This window comes from Suncus etruscus, chromosome 6, assembly GCF_024139225.1.
Source record: "Suncus etruscus isolate mSunEtr1 chromosome 6, mSunEtr1.pri.cur, whole genome shotgun sequence".
Lineage (NCBI taxonomy): Eukaryota > Metazoa > Chordata > Mammalia > Eulipotyphla > Soricidae > Suncus > Suncus etruscus.
Genome location: NC_064853.1, coordinates 19,287,653 through 19,309,255, shown reverse-complemented (window position 1 = coordinate 19,309,255; position 21,603 = coordinate 19,287,653). Strand labels below are relative to the sequence as shown.

The 21,603-nt window shown below is 38.1% G+C and overlaps 1 protein-coding gene across 4 annotated transcripts in view; it reads left to right on the top strand.

Annotated features, from left to right (window-relative positions):
• FGGY (FGGY carbohydrate kinase domain containing) overlaps positions 1 to 21,603 on the top strand; it is a 941,338-nt gene that overhangs the window by 505,269 nt on the left and 414,466 nt on the right. For all 4 annotated transcript variants that reach the window (XM_049774587.1, XM_049774588.1, XM_049774586.1 and 1 more), the window contains exon 3: positions 16,116 to 16,227. In XM_049774587.1, the coding sequence (XP_049630544.1) occupies positions 16,116 to 16,227 (112 nt within the window). The remainder of the gene's footprint in view (positions 1 to 16,115; positions 16,228 to 21,603) is intronic.

Genomic DNA, 21,603 nt, shown 5'->3' with positions numbered 1-21,603 from the left:
GCTCTCAACTCATGGTTGTTGAATTAACATTAATTAGAGTTAGAAATAATCATAAATCATACTAGTACCTTAAATCTTTTTTTTTTTTTACATATTCCACTTAAAGCAGTTTATCATTCTTCCTTCCTGACATCAGGGAATCTGAAACTAACCAGTATTATAAGTAGAATAAGATTCCTGTCTCACTTCCAGATAAGACAATTCCAGATCATCTTCTCTGACCGGTCCATTTGCCTTAAAATTGGTAGGTCTTCATTGACTCATACCCTCACACTTCAAAGTTATATGCAAACATTTAAGTATTAGAAGCAAATATGGTTCCTGATTTTATTGACATATAACTCTGTAGGAACTACAAATTTTAATCACCCTAACAGCAAGGAGAGAACATTGCATAGAGTATGATTAACACCAGCTTTCACTGGGAAGAAACTGATAAGCTGGAAGAAATGTTCAGCCCACATGCATTTGTTGGATATCATTGAATCCACACACAGCCCTTGGACACCTCCTGTGTGCTGTGCTCATTACTGATCATGGGAAAGGTCTTCTGCAGACTCTTAGGTCTGTTGGATTACAACCTGTTTTCACCCTAAAAAAAGCTGTCTAACTCCTAGCACTTCCTCCTTCCTTTACATATTTAAGTATATCTAGATGGCAGTGGGCTAGGGAGAAGTCTTAAATCTGGCACTTGCCTCCACAGCCACTTCCCCAGTGTGGATTCTGGTAATTAATAAAAACTGCAGTTTTAGTGGGTTTCTCTCTCTTGCTCCATGAGGTGGAAAGCTCCTGAATCATCTTTCTCATCTTTTTTTTGGATTGTTTCCTGAGGTGACCCCTGCTCCAGACCCAATTTCTCCAGGGTGGGATTACAACATGTGGAGACTCACATAGGTCCTCTAAAGATTAAACAGGTTGGAGCCAATGAAGAACTGGTTTTTTTTTAACCTGTACAAACTCTATGAAGAATGATTGGTGGGAGTGGAAGCAGAGGAGAGCAGTACATGGAGGCCTGAGCTGTACATTGAATCTCTTACCTTTTAGAGAACCTGCAGAGTTTGGAATGCTCAACCATAGCAAATCACCAGATTCTTGTGTAAGGTAGAGAAAGTGTGGTTGGTTATTTTCATTGGAAAATTGAAAAGTCAAGTGGAAAGCTTAAAGATTTATATAATTTTCTGGTCATTCAGCGCCTTGGTGATAAACCTTAAAGCAGATAACTTGCATCCAACTCATTAATACCTTTATCTTGGGCTGGAGTATTTGAAAAACATTAATACAGACCATATAGATGCCCTTTTCTATCAAGTCTCTTGTAGTTGTGAATTATTAAATTAAGGAAAAAATAGAAATTTTAAAAATACCTGATGGATGCTTCCTCAGATGTCTGCGTACCAGCCACCCTCCCTTCCTGTCCAGTCACCAATCACAGGGTTCTTTTTGACATATTTAACTCCTGTGTTGTTTTTTTTTTGTTGTTGTTGTTGTTCTACACTGTCTCTCATACAATAGTCACTAGTTACCGTGGCTATTTGAATTGCTGCTTAATTAAATAAAGTTGAAAAACATTCTTCCTTAGCTGTGCCAGCCATATTTCAAAGGCTCAGTTATCATATATGGCTGTGGCTAGTGGCTAGTGTAGTTGCTAGTACATATAGGGAATGTTTTTGTCATTGAGCAAAGTTGTGTTGGATAATGCTATAGTAGAATCATAATTCAGAAGTCAGTTCTTCTAGGAAGGAGCCTTAAAAGATAGATATTTACATATATATATATATGTGCATACATATATGTATACACACATATACATTTTTGGGAGCTGGTGTTCACACTTGGAAAAATCAGTCAGGTGTGAGCCAGTAGTACATTTGCCAGCTGATCTTAGGCTTTAGGTCTTACCCAATATTACTGGGATTCACCAAAACTATAACCAGAGGCTCTTGGGTGCCACCAGTATATGCCTAAAGGTGCCGAGGAGCCATATGATGCTGGGCTTGAACTCACAACTCTTTGCTTGTAAGGCGTGAGCACCATCCTTTTTAAACCTTTTCTTTTCCAACATTAACTCCACCTAAGCATTCTTTTATGTACTGTTTTATACTATTTTATGATTCACTTTTATAAAACTACATGTGGTTGGTGACTCATTTATTTTTTAATGTTTATTAAAGGATAGAATAATTACAGAAAGCAAACAAACAAAGAAAAGAGAATAGGTACACAAAATTTCCAAGACTTGAATGCTTTGTCTATCTTTGTCTATCTTTTCTACTAGATTTTCTATATCAAGAGGCAAGAGCTATGATTGTTGTTTACTCAATGAAGCGCCAAAGGAATGGATGATGAAATGAACTGGGACTTCCTGCCTTCCCACCAATGGGGAAAGCATGAGGAAGTGCATAGTAAGGCTACTACTAAGAAAGAGCAACTTCAGTAAACTAAGTGGGTATGTTCAGAATTGGAGAGGCAGTGTGGATCCAAGCTCTGAGTTGGGAAGTTAAGGGGTTGGTCATGGCTGGAGCAGATGATTTTCTGTGGGAGAAAGGAGAGGGCAAAATAGAGTCGAAGACGTGTAAGTTCCAAGGCCAATAAGGAACTGTCCTAGAATCCTCATGAGCTGTGAATCCTCGTGAGCTGCATTTTGACAGGTTGGGCCACAGTGACCTGCAGAAAACAGAAACTAGACTCATGGATTCTAATTAGGAGGCACTTTTCTTCTTCTGATCCTTGAGTCTAATTTTTGGAGGCTGTGACACTTTAACCTCAAAGACCTGGGACTCTGTCTTGCATAGCTTGTGTCCGATGCTTAGCACACACAGGTTCTAAAACTAATTTTGTGATCACAAGAGGGGTTAGAATAGTTTAAGGGGGAAAGGGGGAAGCACAGGGGAGAGAGATTTGGAAGACCTGGCAGAAACACAGTGACAAATTGTGGCCAGGAAGAGGCAGTTTCATTGGAAGTTCTTGGAGAACATTGGTGTCACTGCTATAAACACAAAGACCCAGCCCTCACATCTGTGGCAGTATTGGGTTAATTAATTTTATCTACCATTTGAATAGATTTTCACAGAATGGAGTATCTGTGGGTGTTGGCAATATATTTTCTCTGAACACACCCACTTAGCATGGTTACTTAACTTTCGGGTGCTTGTGCACTGTCTGTTCTGCTGCCTGCACCCCTTGACCCTTACATACCCAAAGTCAACTCACATCTTACCTTTTCAACAGCTGCTTCTCCTCCCTCCTTTCCTGTAGCATTCATACATCCTCTGACTTATCACAGTTCAGAATTACACATGTATTATATGCATTTCTTTTCTTCACCATTACTTGTCCTAACTAAAGAATAATCACCCAAAAAGCAAGAGGGTAAGTGAAATATCTTGCTTGCCTTTGTTTTCCAAGGAACTAGAAAAGGGCAGAATCTGACCCTAGGGACTTGGTTCTATTGGATGATGGATGGAAGGAATGAATAATTGAATTATAGAAGCAGCAGAAACTGATGGGCCTGACAGAACTGGGCATTTTATAGCCCCATGTGTGCCCCCAAAGCTGAGAAAGGCCTTCAGATCCAGATTTGAAAGAATATAATATCAGCCATACGGGACTCTCCTGCGAGCTGGATTCTGTCCAGGAGACCCAGTCTTTGACCCCTGTTCCAAATAGAACGATCAAAAGGGAACACCAGGTATGCCTGTGACCTCCCAGTTTTTAATGTGGGGGGGGGGGCTTCTAAGGAATGCCGGCTCCCCATCCAGTATGGCAGAGCCCAGTGATTTAAAACACATGCGGGATTGAATTGATTCCCATAGTCAGAACAAAGCCACACAGAATCCCTTCCCCAAATATTTGTTTGCTGCCCCATAGCTACAAGTTGACAGTTGTGAGACATGGACCAGGTTACCAAATGAGGCTGCAGAAATCTCCTTCTCTGGAAATTCTTTAGAAGAGCAATGTGCTTTCTCTCTAGCCAGGGAAATTCCCTTGATGCCAAGTTGTTAGGCTGAGTTACTAGACTGTTTTTCTTTTTCTTCTTCCATTAATAAGAGTGAAAAAAAGAATCCTCAGGTTAACAGGTCAAGACCCAGGGCCTTCTGGGTAATGTGACCTGACAGGAATCTTTCTGGGAAGGGGTTGGACTGAAAGGCTTGTGGTAGGCTGTTTCTGCTCATGGAGGAGTCTGAAGTTTGGTAAGGCATTTCCATATAAGGCTGGGGAACTAATAGCACCTACCAAAACAAATCAGGTTTAAATAATTTTGTTTGTTATTAGGCTTAAATTATTCTCCCCATTCTTCATGTGAGGCTTCAGGTAGAGAGAGATGGAGATACTGAACCTTGGTGACTGAAGGACTAATTGGAATATAGAACCCACTACATATTCAGGGGATTCCTAAAGTAAACCAAGGACAATATTTTATTATTGTCAAAGATTATATATTATTATCAAAAATGTTATTCCTGCCTTAACTATTAGAGTTTGCTCATTGTTTTTTGTTTTATTTTGTTTTGGGCTCATATCCAAGAATGCTCAGGGGTTCAACCTGGCTCTGCACTCAGGAATGACTCCTGGTGATACTTGGGAGACAATATGGGATATGAGGGATTAACCTGGCTTGACTGTGTGCAAGGCAAGCATCCTACCTGCTGTACTATCTCTCTGACCCCACCTACTCAATTTTTTTAACTACTGTTTTCTTTGACCTTAATGTTTATGTGGGTTTCCTTAATACTAACCGTCTGAGGCTTGGCACAAAGTAGTTTATGAGCACAAGGACTAAGGCTTACATTGACTCTAAGGGTTTACTGGTTCTAAAGCACTTCAAACCAGTTGAATTCTTTGCAGCTGGAATACCTCTCTTATTCTTATTGCTCTGAGGTTTGGAGAGTTCATGAACTAGTACTGGATGACATGATCCAGAAATGGGGGAGTTGCAACTAGGCATGGTTCTTTTAACACCCTGTTCCAAATTGTTCTATTTAGTCTTCTGCATTTCTCACAGAAGCAGCAGGGTGGTGGTAGGTGGAAGTAAGTTGATAGACTGATGTTCTACAAATTTAAAGCTAGTTTTAGATAGGTGCCTTGCTCTAATCATTGATGATCTTTATCAGCTAACAAATGTTGTGCTAATCACATTTGATTTTACCACATCATTAGGAGACATTATTAAAAGTTGGAGGTTTGTGCCACCTAGGAAGCTGGTTTATATGATTTCCCAAAGTCATATGTCTAGAAAGTAGCTATACTGATTTCAAATGTGTGACTATCACTGTTACCAGGTCTAGTAAGGAGGACATTCCAGGCAATGAGAGTCATTGCTATAGAGATAGTGTCCAGGAAGCTAAGAGTGTATGGTGCAGCATGGCCTCAGTCTCTGGGTAGAAGGAATGGCAGGGGTAGCATTTGGATCCAGGGCTTTGTGAATCTTTGTCACTAGGCCCTGCTGTTTTGTAGGGAAATGGGCTTGGTGGTCACACTTGCATATGTAGAGATTGAACCATGCAAATGGCCATACAAAGCATTCTCAGGTACTGTGGAGCAAAGGCCTTTTCTTTGTGAATTGTAGCACCCTTGGGTCTCTTTTAGGTACTCTTCCTGAGCACAGGCTGGCAAATAGGAACTGGATCATGAGCTTTATTCTTGCCACAGCTGCTTACTCACTCCCTAACTCTCCATGCATACTTTATGAAGTGGAAATATTATGTCTCTTCAGATGGTTTTGGATGGATTAAATGAAGGTCTGGGAGAGGGCACTATGGTCTGGGTTGCCTGGACATCACTGGTTATAGCCTGTGAGGCCCTGAGCAAGAACAGCATCATATTCTTTCCCCCTGTGCTGAACTAACAGCTCAGTTGGCTAAGAATTGCTGATGGGTCTCAACTGAGCACTGCTTGGGAGTCCTCCAAAAAAAGACTAAGTGAGATCATAGATGTCAAATTTCTGGTACATAGTAAATGCTTGAAATATGGTGACATCGAACTATTTGTGGCTATTTTTTTTTGAGAAAAAGTCTTTGTTTATTGAGAATCTAATAATTGTGTGTAGCTCTCACATGAAAAACATGTCAGAAATGACATACCAATTTACAAATCTGGCATTGCATTTTAAAACACGTAAAGGGATATTTTTCCTTTTGGGGTTACACCCAACAGGGCTCTGTGGCTTGTCTTGGCACTGTAGTTCGTGACGATTCATGTGACCTTGGGGATTTGTGTGACCTTGGGGATTTGTGTGACCTTGGGGATTTGTGTGACCTTGGGGATTTGTGTGATGCTGGGTGCTGCACATGTGCTGCAGCCTTTGAGCCATCTCCCTGTCCCTTGCAGAGGGCATTTGCAGTGGGTATGGGTGGGTATGTTTGGATTGACTTGTGGAATATAAAAAGTCATTGTCAAGGGCTGGAGCCATAATATAGCAGTAGCCCTGGCATATAGCTAACCTGGGTTTTATCCCTGGCATCTCATATGGTCCTCCAAGAGACCAGGAATAATTCTTGAGAGTAGAACCAAGAATAACCACTGAGCATCACTGGGTGTGACCCCAAAAGTAAAAAAAATTTTTTTCTTATATTTTAAATTACTATTTTATTTTTCTCATATTTTAACCAGAAATGTTAATGTGCTTTTATTTTTTTTAAAGAAAGCCGTTCAGACAAAAATAAAAATGATCAGACTTAAACATCAAATCCAAAGCCAACGACAACAGAATTGCTACCCAATCTACAACAAACTAGACATAGAAGGGACCACTTATACTAACAGCCTGGGGGGCAAAGGAGAGTCCATATGGGATGCATGCTGAGAACAGGGGTGGAGGGAGGACAACATTGGTAGTGGAAATGCCCCTGATTCAATGTCACTATGTACTGAAAATACTACTGTGAATGATTTGTAATCCACTTTGGTCAAAATAAAAATTATTATTAAAATAAAAAGTATTTACCAATTGTTTACTATTCAACTTAAACATTACATAAGGACAAGGAGTTAGAAGAGGGGTCAGAGGGTCTATGGCTTTATCCAGTCACTATTTGCTTCCCCAGATGGCTAATTGTAGCCCCTATTTTCCACCCCAATACTACTGGGGTGCCCTGGTGCTCATTAGCATTACAGAACCCAAACACCACCACATTCTTGGACTCTACTAGCATCAACCATCCTGCCAGGGGTGGTCCCAAGGCAACATGAGCATGCTCGAAAGGTGCCCCTGCCAATAAAAAATTGCATGAAGAAGTGAAAGATCTTTTTTTTTTCCCTAAGCATACAGTTTCTGCTTTGAGGAACAATCCTAATTCAGTTTGTTATATATGTATTGAGACCCACATTTGTATTTTATTTTATTCAGATTTACACATCACTTCTCATTTAATCTTCTCTAACTTTGCTTTAAAAATATTTCATAGCTTGAGGTATTAGTCACAGACCATAAAGTCTATTTTAAATATTTATTTAGGTAATTTTCTTTTCTTTTTGATTTTTTCTTTTAAAGTTTTTTTTATTTAAACACGTGGTTACGTTATTCATAGTTCATACTACAGGTTTTTTTTTCACAAAGTTGTTCATGTTTGAGTTATAGTCAGTGTACAACAACTTTCACCAGTCTATATTTTATTTAGGTTATTTTCTAGGTTAAGTTGTGCCATCCCTACTGTAATATTATTCTAGAAGACTATTCTTACCCAAGAAAATGGTCCTGTCTACTCTTTTTTAATATATAATTTTTATTGAGACCAATGTGAATTACAAGTCTTTCACAGTTATATTTTAGGCATATAGTGACAGTGAAGTAGGGCCATTCCTACCACCAGCGTTGACCTCCGTCTGCCATAGTTCCCAGCATGTATCCCATACCTCCCCCCCCCCACCCCCAAAGAACCCTGGACTGCTAGTGTAACAGGTCCCTTTTGTGTATAGCTTGTTGTAGTTTGGGTCTCTTGATTCTATTGTCGTTGACTTTGTGTTGGGTATTTAGGTCTGACCATTTTTTATTTCCATTCAGTGCTCCTGAGACTGCTTGGTCTCTGGGTCCTATCCACTTTATTTCTTTTTCTCAGTTTGTAGGAAGACAGAAATATGAGGTAGAACAAGATGATTTATGTTCTATGGTTCTGTTTAAAAAAAAATAAAAGCGGCAGGAGCCCCTGTCTAGAAGTTATAAGTATAAATAAAGTACAAAGAAGAAAGAAAAAGAAAGAAGAAAATATAATAAAATAAATAAATAAAAACTGTATGCTCTTTCTGGTAGTTGTTTTTCAGCCTCAGTCTTAGGTTACTGTTTACCTGCATTTACTCATTGCTCTCCTTTAGGGATTTCATGTTAATGGCATCAGAGAGTGTATCTGCTTTTGTGTTTTGCTTCTTTGGCTTGGCATAATGTTCTTTGGTTGCTCTTCATGTTGCTGATGTCAGCAGTTTGTGCCTTTTCTTGCTGAGCACTGTTTCATTGTGTGAATATGTCCCACTGAGTTTACCCATTTAGTTGTACCATGAGGGACATTTGATTTATTTGCAGCTTGGGAGTATTATGAATAATGCTGCTATGAATAGTCACATACAAGTCTTTGTGTGACATATGCTGAAATTGCTGTGTATATGGTGTAATTATAATTGTAATTAAAAACTGCTAAAATTATTTTTCTTTTATAGATTTACATTTGCCACGACGATATATGACATTTCTACTTTCTCCATAATTTTCTTTTCTATCATTTAGTGTTAACAGCCTTTGAGATAATAGCTGTTCTGCTAAGTAAATAGTGGTATTTCTTTGTAATTTGGCTTATATTTTCATAATAGTTGATAATATTAGCACATTTTTTAGTGTTTATTGGTCATTTGAATATTTTCCTTGGTGAAATGTATGTTCAGATCTTTTAACTATTTTATGTTTAGGTTTGCCCTGTTATAATAGAGTTAAAATTATTTGTATATTTTCTGTGTCAGTCTATTTTTAGATATATGTCTTGCAAATATTTTCTCCAACCTGTAAGCTTATCCTTTTAGTTTTTTTGAAAATCCAATAAAATTTTTTTTGATGAAGCCCTATAATTTTTTTTTACAGACTACTATGCTTTCTTTGTTTAATTTTTGGTTTGGGGGCCTCACCTGGCTATGCTCAGGACTTAATACTGATTCTGTGCTCAGGAATTACTTCTGGAAGGGCTCAGGAAACATTAATATGCCATAATGGGAATGAACGTGAGTCAGCCATATGCAAGGCAAGCATTGTACCTGCTCTTCTAGTTCTTTTGCCTTGAATTTACGGTCACAGATTTCCCCCTGTTTTCTTCTGCAATATATATATATATATTATTTTTTATTTAAGACTTTATTTCTTATCACAGTCAAGAAGGCAGTAGAGATTTTCCATTTTCAACATCCCACACCAAAATGGTATTTAGTTATACTGATGAATCTACATTAATATATCATAATAACTCAAATTCATAGTTTATTTTATGTCTCTTTAGATATCCACAATATCTTTTATGACATTATCTGAAATCATAATTATTAGTTATTAATTATGATGGAATTATATAAAAGCATGGATGTCAGGAGAAAAGAATTTTGAGGAGCCATTTAAGATACAACTTATCACAATTTTTTCAGCGTATTTGACTTTTGACTTCTTTTTTTTTTCCTCTTATTTTGTACCCCATTCTATTGCTTTTCTTGCCTTCAAACAAAACCACATACCTCGATTTTTCTAGCTGTGCCTCTTAAATAGAGGGGGAAACAAGGGAGGGTTCCAGGACCAAACAGATATGTGATCACTAATAGTAAGCCAGACAAAGAGGGGTCCACCTACTCTAGCAGCCCGGGGGGTGATGGTGGGGTATATGGGTTGTAGAAAGGGAACTGGAATGGGGGGAGGACATAGTTGGTGATGGGTATTCCTCTGAATCAATGTTAATATGTACCTAAAATACTACTGTGAAAGATATGTAAGCCATTATGGAAAAAAAATGTGTTTTTAACCAGAAACTTTCTTTGACTTACATGTATTCTTATTATATCAATTATATTATATGTTATGTTATGTCACTATATTATGTTGTTAGTTTACCTCATTATGTTAATCAATTTTGTCTCTTGAATAAATTCTTACAATAAAAAAGATACAACTTATCACAAAATTTTAATTTTTTTAAATAATTTTGATTTTGACCAAAGTGGGTCACAAATCTTTCACAGTTATATTTTAGGTACATAGTGACATTAAATCAGGGTCATTCCCACCACCAATGTTGTCCTCCCTCCACGTGTTCCCAAGATGCATCCCATATCACCCTCTTTTGCCCCCCAGCCTGCTAGTATAAGTGATCCCCTCTGTGTTTAGCTTGTTGTAGATTGGGTATCGATTCTGTTGTCATTGGCTTTGGATTTGGTCTTTAAGTCTGATCATTTTTTATTCCTACTCAACGTTCATACGACTGTTTGGACTTGAAATATATAGTTTTATTACTTTATTTGGTACAGTGCATTTTGAGTTAGTTTTGTGTGTCTTGAGACAATTTTTTGGTAAGGGGTTTTAAATTACTCCATTCTCTCTTATTAATGGACATCACTCAGTGAATTGGTATCTTCACTAAAATTAATTGGCCATAAATGCTTGAATTTCTTTTATCTCAATTTTCTTTCATTACTCTATGAATTTATCCTATGCCAGTACTACCCTGATTTAGAGTGGTAGTTTTCTAGAAGGTAACGAAATCATGTTTCATAGGTTATTTAATTAATTTTTTCAAAAGCACTTGGTCTTATGCTTTAAACTTTGGTATAAATGCTAGGAACAGCTTGACAATTACTTCTTTTCTTTTAATAAAACCACTAAAAAATTATGTCACAGTCTTTAACAGCAAAGAAAGGCTACAGTATCAACATGTTGGTAAAAACAAAGCTCTCATTAAAATGATAAAGTGCTGGTGCTTGGATAATGCAGGACGGAAACACAAGTAAAAGTAGTTTTGTGGGGCCAGAGCAATAGCACAGTGGTAGGGCATTTGCTTTGCATGTGGCTGACCCAGCACGGACCTGGGTTTGATGCCCGGTGTCCCATATGGTCCCCAGAGCCAGGAGTGATTTCTGAGCGCATAGACAGGAATAACCCCTGAGCATCACTGGGTATGGCCCACCCCCCAAAAAAGTAATTTCGTGATGGGGGCTGCTGTCCTCTGCTTTAAAGGAGTCACAGATCCTGCTAGCCTCTAGTTTGTGGCTTTTTCTCCTTTGACCTTGCTATAACTAGTGCTCGGTTATTTCAGGGGGCCTAGTGCACATTATAAAATAATGAGTTTAGGTTTTCACTGCATTCTTTCTATGAAAATCAGACTTGTTTTTTTTTTTCTTCTTTTTCTTGATCTAGTCATTTAAAAGTTTTTAAATAGCCAACAGTGACTCCATCACTGTTCATTCTGCATACTGGGTTTCACACAGCCAAACTCCCCTCTATCTTACAGGGAGTGTCTGCAACACTGTCCTCCTGCCACTTTGCTCTAGAGAGCCCAAGGGCCCATCCTGGCAGCCAGCAAGGGAAACACTAATACCAATTGTCATATTAACTTGTTGTGTTTCTGCAGGATCTCCAGGCTGAAAGATGCAGTGCCTGAAAAATTTTAGGACAACCATGGGAAATGCAAAGATCTTGACTATTCTTTCTCAACTCTATTTTAAATCACTTTTGTGCCCTTGTATATAAAATAAAAACAAGCAAAATAAAGACCCAGAAACCTTTCAGACCACCCCCTGCCTCACTGGTAGTAGGGACCTCATCCATTTTGCTTTACCAGTTTATAAAGAAACAATGTCATGATCTTTATGGTCAACAAGAGGTTGGGCTCCTATTTGACCCAGCTATTCCACTCCTAGGGATATACCCTAAGAACACAAGAACACAATACAAAAGCCCCTTTCTCACACCTATATTTATTGCAGCACTATTCACAATAGCCAGGCTCTGGAAACAACCAAGATGCCCTTCAACAGACGAATGGCTAAAGAAACTGTGGTACATATACACAATGGAATATTATGCAGCTGTCAGGAGAGATGAAATCATGAAATTTTCCTATACATGGATGTATATGGAATCTATCATGCTGAGTGAAATAAGTCAGAGGGAGAAAGAGAGACACAGAATAGTCTCACTCATCTATGGGTTTTAAGCAAAATAGAAGTCATTTTTGCAACAATCCTCAGAGACAATGAGAGGAGGGCTGGAACTTCCAGCTCACTTCATGAAGCTCACCACAAAGAGTGGTGAGTGCAGTTATAGAAATAACTACACAGAGAACTACCATAATCATGTGAATGAATGAGGGAACTGGAAAGCCTGTCTAGAGTACTGGTGGGGGTAGGGTGGGATGGAGAGAGATTTGGGACATTGGTGGTGGGAATGTTGCACTGGTGAAGGGGGTAATCTTTACATGAATGAAACCTAATCACAATCATATATGTAATCAAGATGTTTAAATAAAGAAAAAAAGTTTCAAATAAAAAAGAGGTTGGGAACAAACAGCTTCCTTCACTCTTCATCAGATCATCTGCTGAACCTGCCAACTTCTTGGTAGCATCTGAGTGCTATGAAGCAGCTGATACAATAGAGAGCACTGGTTTGGCACGAGAAATTCTATAGCCAGACAAGCATTTGCCAAAGATATTAGGTTCTCCAACATTTTTCTATGCTATCTTTGATCCAAACATGAGCACCAGTTCTTTTTTTTTTTCATGTTAAGACTGAAAAAGTAAAGGAATTCGTGTCCAGAGGCAAATGACAGAGGCCTTAAACATGCTGCTTCCATATTTATTTACTGCTCTTAGTCTCAATGGCCAGGGACAAAGACTTCTATTTCCCCCATGGATGAGAAAGATTCCTTCATCTTCTTGGTCATAGTTGGGTCGAGATACATTTGGTACCAAGATGCACACTTGGTCACTCAAAATTCTTCAGCTGTCATTTCACCTGGTCACTCAAAACTCTTCAGCTGTCATTTCACCTAAAGCTTTTTATTCCTGGCATCTATTGAAACTTGACAATGTCTTTTTTCCACAGAATATCCAGTGTACACTTTTTCTTTCGAATGTATACTTTTCTTGAGTATTTACAGGATAGTTTGATGAAACTTTTTAATATATATAGTTAATTTATTGATAAGTGGCCTCTTGTGTTTTTCTGTTTCCCTAAATCATATCCTTTTATCTATCGATGATTAAAAATAAATGACAGGTTCCCACTAATTGAATTTCAGCAAAATGTATGAATTTATTTCAAATGATTATGAAAGATATACTCTTATTCTAATTCATTAGCTCCTATATCCAAAACTAAAACAGAAGAGTAAAATGTGATAGTTTAACAATATTCTCTCTTAGTCATCATGGTTTTCTGTTGCAATTCAGCCCTTGATGGGGCTGGAAGGTGATGGGATGGAGGATGAGGTCTTTCTCCTGCAGCTCTGACCACTCGTCTGACACCCTGTTCAGCCGGCGAGTCTGAGGGTTCAGGATAGCAGCAGGTAGAAAACTCACAGGCAGTAAGGCTTCAGGAGATATCAGCTTTATTCAGTGGATAAGGCTGAAGAATTTCCCTGCCTTCCTTAGACCCTTGCTTTTATAGACAAGAATCGGGTAGCATCCTAGGGTGGGAGCAGAATACCAAGTAAGGAATAATCCAATATATTATCACCAGGTCACCCCCTAGGGTGGGTACAATAATTGATTAGGGTAGGATCAGTAAGATAATAATCTTATGGAAATGTTTTCATATATAACAGTTTTCTTTAAATAATAATTACTTTATTTAAGCACTTGTGGTTATAAAAGTTTTCATGATTGAGTTTCAGTCAGACAATGTACACCACCCTTCACCAATGTACTTTTCCTACCACCAATGTCCTCAATTTCCCTCCTACCCTCCACCGCTTGCCTCCTGGCAGATATTTTACTTCTGTCTCTCACTGTATCTCTCTCAAAACTTGAAAATGTCTAAATAAAATAACTGCAATTTTAATTGATCCTATATAAAATATATATATATATATATTGATTTTAGAATACCATTCTAGCCAAGTTGAACTTTTCTTTTTATTAATATCTCAAATTTCTCCAACTTGTAGCTTTTATGTACCAATGTCTTATAATTTATATTGGTTATAATTATTGACATTCTTTTATTAAATTTTCCCAAGTGTTTCCTGTGTTTTTGATGTTACTGTGATTGGAATTGGAATTCCAATTTAATAATGCTTATGCATGCCTAATTTTAAATAATTTTAATAGTTTATAAAGACTATGTTTTATAATATGATAATGTAAGCTTAAATAGTATGTAGCATACTACTATAAATACTATATATAATGTAGGCTTTTTAATAACTTCTTCAGATTTATGTATATGAGATCATGGCATCTTACAGAAAAGAACTCTTAATGTCTTCCTTTCAGATCTGTATTTTAAAATTTTCACTTCCATGCCATTCTGCATTGGCAAGAATATCTGGCACAAAGTTTATTTGGAATGGTAAAAGAGAGAATCTTTGCTTTGTGCTGAGTAGGGTGAAGTCATTCTTTGTTATCATGAAAAGTGGTGTTATCTATAGCTTTTTGTCGATGCTCTTTATCAGGTTGTGGAAATTCCCTTTTGTCATTTATACAATGTTTGCATATGTGTATTTTTACTATATGTTGAATGAGTGATCAATATTTATGCTTTATTTTTAAAAATGCTTAACTATGACTGCTCAGTATTAAATTACCCTTGTATGAGTGGAACATAATACATGTTTAAGTAATGTAAGATTTCATTTGTTGATATTTTGCTGTTTTTATATCTTTAGTTGGTCTTGATCTGTAGTTTCTTAAAATTTGTTTTCAATGTTTATGTTGGACTTTGAGATCAGTGTAATTTGGTCATATATGTTTTGTTTGAAAAAATGTGACTCTTTACATCGAACTTTTTTTTTATATTGACCAAATTTTTGTTGGACTAGATTGTTTCTTCCTTAAATGTTTAATACTTTTCTTTTGCCAAGTGCATTTGCCAGCCTCTGCACAACACACATCTGCACCCAGAAGTTACTTCTCTCTTTTTAGTGGCTGGTTGAATGTTACGTTTTACAGATGTTCCACATGTAATTTATTTAATAAAAATTGTGTTCCAATTTTTCAATATGTTCTTCAGTATTACTATAGTTAATCTTCATCTATGTGTGAATTTTACGTATGCTAATAATTTGCTAAGATGGATTCCTGGAAATAGGATTACTGTGCCAAAGCTTTTGCATGTTTTTAATTTTAATGAACACTATAACATTATTCTACAGAAATTTTAATACATCATGACACTATTGAAATAATGCTTAAGATAGTACATTTCTTTCTATCTTACCACTACATACACTGTTAATATTTATATCTTTGCCAGTGTGTAAAAGCAAAAGCTGCTGTATTTTTATTTGCACTATTTAACTGTCATGAAGTTGGTAATTTCTTTGTATGCTTATTTTTTTATTTTTTTGGTTTTGGGGTCATACCCGGCAGCGCTCAGGGTTACTCCTGGCTCTGTGCTCAGAAATAGCCCCTGGCAGTCACAGGGGACCACATGGGATGCTGGGATTTAAACCACCATCCTTCTGCATGCAAGGCAAGCACCTTACCTCCCTGCTATCTCTTTAGCCCCATATGCTTATTTTTTATATATGTAGTGACATACCTTTTACTTCATTCCAAGTAGATTAGTTGACTAGTTTTTATTTTTTAATTCTGTGGGGCTTTTTTGTATCAGTAATATTGAACAGATAGATTTTTTTTTTGTTGTTTTGGGGCCACACCCAGTGACACTCAGGGTTTACTCCTGCCTATACACTCAGAAATCACTCCTGGCTTGGGGGACCATATGGGAAGCTCGGGGGTTCAAACCGAGGTCCGTCCTAGGTTAGTGCATGAAAGACAATCACCCTACCACTTACGTCACTGCTCTGGCTCCTGAACAGATAGATGTTTTGATGTTATTTATTTTTTAATGCTCATCAGTTTCCTTCTAGTCATAATGCATTTCACATTATGTGTCGAATAGCCTGGCTTGTAACTTGTGTTTTTGTTTATTTGTTAAACAGAAAATTGTACAAGGGATTGATTTATCCCAGATCCGAGGACTTGGGTTTGATGCCACGTGTTCTCTGGTTGTCTTGGACAAGCAGTTTCATCCATTACCAGTAAACCAGGAAGGTAGGACCTTTCATCTATCTTTCCCTGGTTCATCGTGGGAGACTGACAGGGTATGGCTTGGCTGATCAAGTCAAAGTGCCCAGGTAAAATGAGTTCAGGATTTCTTACCAGGGGAAATTAGGATGGAGGTCCTTCATTGCTTGTCTTGAGAATTACAGGTAGAACAAGGTATCCAGGAATCATGTCCCAGAGTTTACAAGTTTGGAGTGCAATCAATAGGAATGAGATGCCTGGGAGTTTGGATGAGGGAAATACATGACTACTACTCAGAAGCTCCAGTAGAGAATTTGACGAAGGATCCATGGGCGTAATAAGCTTAACAAGTAGCCTCGAACAGACATGTGGTCTGGGAGTGTCTTAGGAAGGGAATTTCAGCTTCTGCCTTTGTTTTCTATGTGAGGCTCTTTCATTGTAGTGGATGGGCCAAGAGTCTTCAGAGGAAAATGAACTAGACAGATAGGACCATGCATCATACAAAGCAAAATAGCTGACTTCTCTGTTTTCAGCAACTAGACCAAAGGACATGCCATTTAGTGCGTTAGTCCCAATAGACACTTGAAAGTGCAGCTAGAGGTGTTTCAAATGTAAAATGGTTTTTGAGTCTATCATCAGAAACCTTTCGTAGCAGGTGAGACTGTCCCCCTTTGGGAGAATTTTGTACTAGCACTGTAGGTGCAGATGCAAAAGTCCACCCTGATTCAGGTAGATGATATAATGAATTTATGGAGGCTAGGTTTAAGAAAAATGATAGCATATGTGTGCAGGTATAGGTTTTTGTTTTTTTTTTTAGTAATATTTACTTTGATAATGAAGGGAAGACATTGGAAATGGTGGAGATTTTGGTGCTCTGAAATATGCACTCCATCTAAGAAGTATAGTAAAGGGGCCAGAGAGATAGCACGGAGGTAGGGCGTTTGTCTTACATGCAGAAGGACAGTGGTTCAAATCCCGGCATCCCATATGGTCCCCTGAGCCTGCCAGGATCAATTTCTGAGCATAGAGCCAGGAGTAACCCCTGAGCGCTTCTGGGTGTGACCCAAAAACCAAAGGGAAAAAAAAGTATAGTACAGAGACAGGCAGCCAGTTTGGCCAGGATTGCTACAGTGTGTTTAAGAATTCTCACTTGTGGTATACATTGCCTTTAACTGGTATCTGTTAGATTGAAGACCGCAAAACACTGGAATGCCCTGGAGTTGGAATCAAGTAGATCCTACATCTCTGCTCTGCTACTGGTGTGATTTTTTTAAAATTTATTTTTGGGTCACACCCTGCAGTACTCAGGAGTTACTCTTGGCTCTTTACTCAGAAATCGCTCCTGGCAGGCTCGGGGACCATATGGAATGCCAGGAATTGAACCCGAGTTCGGCCGTATCCAAGGGAAATGTCCTACCTCTGTGCTATCTCTCTGATTTTTGTGAATGACATGTTAAAAGGTTAGAGAGCACACACACACAAATTCACACACAAATATTTTCTCTTATGTTGCTGTTTTTTTTATATTAGTATCTTCTGTGTGCCATGTCAGTCTTAATAAGTTCAGATCAAGTTCAAAGATGGACAACAGTTGTTCTCTGTGATCATTCACTGATTTGGTTAACATTGTACTGACCAAGGAGGGCAGGGCAGTCCATGTTTTGACCACTTCAGGAAGCTGAGAGTAGAGTAATGAGTACAACCAGCAGACATCAGCTCTGCAGCCTCAGAACTGTCTTACCAGAAACATGACCCTGGAGCTGGTTGTCCTGGGTGGCTGCTCATGCTTTCTTTGCTAACTTTCTTTAGTTGAGTTGAGTCAGGAAAAGTATGCTGGAGGATTTCTAATTTTGGATGATACTGCAACTTCAAAGAGCCATAGGTCCTTGTAGGTTCTCAGAACTCTGTCTTCTAATCTGCTAAAATATCATTAAAGTTTCTTTTAATACATATTTTTTGCATTACTGGGGATCAAACCCAAATCTCATGCATTCAAGGCATATGCTTTATCATTGAGCTATATTCTTAACCCTTAAAACATATGATCTTAAACTCTTTGTGTAGAACTATTAACTGGGGATTAATTATTTAAAAATTACTAGCTCAGGTGCCTGGAGATATACAGAGATTATAGAATATGCCCTGTATAAGCCTGAACCAGATTTCAATTCCTTGATCTTTGAGCATCTTTGGGTATAGATCTGTAGACCTCCCATAACACCTGGTATGGCTTTGGTGTTACTGGCATTGCTGGAGTAGAGTAGTCATACATCCTGAGACCCTAGCACTGAGCTGAGAGCCCTGTTAACTGCAGGAAGTTAAATTGGTTCCTATACTTATCTCTGAGCCCAGCTTGGGAGTCCCCCAAAATTCTAATTCATGAGCCTTACTGAATCATGAGGTTTGTGTTCAGTTGGCTGGGAGTGAGGGGGTTCTTTTAAGAAAGATCATTTTAAGAGTGTTAGGTAGAAATTCTAGTATCAGGATAACTGCTGAACACAGGTCAATGGACTGTTAAGATATTAAGAATAAAAATCTGTGGAAATAGAGTTGAAAGTTCCTTATTAAAATCACCCAGATGTGACCCCCTTTGGATGATACTTTTTCTTCTCCTTAAGGCTCAATTTCTTCTTGTTAACAGGCCTATTAAAGGGTTAACTAGGTTACAATCCTAATTACAAGTGTTGAAATACTTTTAGTTCACCTAAAAGGTTAACGTGTGCCTGTTCATCAAATGCAGCTATTTCTCCCTAGTTGCATGCCTTTCAACAGGTTCTATTAAGTTGGATTGTATCTGAAATTCATTAGCCTATGCTAACAAATGAAAAGACCATTTTTAAAATTTGTGTATTTTTTTAATTGAGTGACCCATGAGATGCCACATCACAAACTTGCTCATGTCTGAGTTTCAGTTATCCAGTGTTTGAGAACCTGTCCTTTCACCATGGTCCACTTCCCTCTAAGATGAGCATTTTCAAGATTGTTTCACAGATTCTTTACAGCCCATTATATCAATAGGCAAGTGCCCACCTCTTGATTGGTTCACAGGAGAGAATGTGAGAGAAGCAGAGAGCCGTGGGATCTGGACAAAAGCCATCATCATTGTAATGAAACCACAGGATTGACAGAACAGTTTCCATTATTAGATTTTATAGAAATAATCCCAATACATGAAGGATAACATCTGAGAAACAATAACCATTTTCCTTGGACAAGGTGATCTCCCTGTAAGTCTTTTATTGTTGCCTTCTTCCTTTGAAGATTGTAGCTCAGAACAGCCACTGGGTTGGACCAAGGTACCTTTACAACATAGTTCCTATTTCTGAAGCCTCTATTCCCTTCACCCCTGCCAAGCTCAGATTGCATTTACCAGTTCTAGAATTTGTGTGTGTGTGTGTGTGTGTGTGTGTGTGTGTGTGAGTGTGTGTGTGGGGGGGGGAGTCATACCCAGCAGTGCTCAGGTGTTACTCCTGCCCATAACCTCAGAAATCATTCCTGGCAGGCTTGCGGGATCATATAGGATCCATATAGCAAGGCAAATACCCTCCCTGATCTTCAATCCCTCCAGTTCCACTAGCTATAGAATTCTTGATAGGAAGAGACAGGAACCAATGGGGTTAGAAAGACATTTACTATTTTGATTACTCTTCAACAGAAGTCCAATAATTGGACATTTTGGTTATTTTATGGTATGGTTCCTTCCTCAAATGCCCCTCGAACATTTTCTCTGTGGTGTTTAGAGTATTAATTAAATGATTGTATATAAATTATAATGTTTTTAAACTAACTGTAAGTTTCCAGTTTGCTCGACCCAATTGCCTCTAATTGTGTCATATTCAAATATTTTTGGATTTATGTGCCATTTGTTGCCTCTGCTATATCTTGTATAGAAACTTCTTCATTCTTCTTGCCTAGGTAACCATTGATTAGTCATGGTCCAGGCTAAATTCAAGCCTTTCTGCTCTTGGTTTCTGTCTTTGCAACCTTAGAATCAGTCACCAAGAAATTGCTGTGTACTCTATCACCTCATATGTGACTCTGATGTGGGTCACAAATAGTGGTCAACAGTCCAAATAACAACTTGGTTGTATCCATTTCAGTTCTCTGGAAGGACAACAACTGAGACACAGCCTTCTTGGTCTCACAGCAGCACCCAGCTCTGGGCCTGACTGGATGCAGATGTTCAATGAAAGATTAAGTGATTGTTTTGTTGAGTCAGTTATTTTTCTGCAAATTTAAAACAAGTTTATCTTGTTATAATCTAATAGGAAAAATTTCCATGATCACAGTTAGTATAGCAAAGCCATGAGTTTGCACACATCTCATTGTGTTGATTGAGTTCTGGCAACTTCTTTGTGTGGAGTAGAGGTGGTACTAGCTGATTGGTTGTCTATAGTTAAAATTTAAGCAGCAGGTATTATCAGTCTTGAAGCAGCTACAGATACATGCTATACAGTATTCAAGAAGCAATACTGACTTACACCCACACCCCATTCATGATGATTCTTGGATGAGACCTGGACACAAATCCAGTTGATTCTCAGTGCAACACAGGCAAGGACAGAGTTTATATACTGTTGAACAGTCAAATCACTCCTCTTTGTACTTACAGACAATGTGGATAGGCTTATAAAATATCTTATGTACTCACACACATAAACATACATAACTTGAATGATCTGATGGAAGATCTTATGTACATTCTCTTATTTTCAAAGAGTCCCTATTGTTTGAGCAGCTTTTTGAAGATTTGTAATGTCTCCAGGCAGGGAAGCCAGAGACTGAGATGTTTTCTTACTGTGGTGATGACCCAATTAAAATATTTTCTTTCTTTTTTCTAATCAACAGCAAACATTTTTTTAATTGGTGAATAAGCATGAAGCTTTTTTTTTTTAACTTCATATTGTTTGTTACAGCACAAAGGCATGGAATTACAAAATTTAGATCAATGTCAATAAGAGTCAGTTTGTGATCAACTATATCTCACAAGGTATTATTGATGTCATTATTTGAGAACTTACTTGGCTATTTGGTACTTGCTGAGCCTTATGCTTTATTGTTTTCATTCACTGAGCTTGGTGTCTACCATGCAATGTTCCCATTCAGTTTGCTATGATCCTACTGGGCTAACAGTACTAGGAAATTCAGAGGTGCCATGTGGCTGCATATGTTGTCATGTTCAGGACCTATGGTGCTAAAGTGACTTTGTGGATTGGCAGCTTTGCGAAGTCGGTTGTGGAGCAGAGCCATTTTTATGTTGAAGGTTTTAATTGTGGCTGTGGGCTGCTGTGTCTTCAGGCAGAATGGGGAATCTGTCTGCCCTATTCTGAGAACATCCCAACCATTCTCAATCTTTCAATCTACCTTGGAAGGTTTGGCAGCATCATATTATTTTGTAAAATT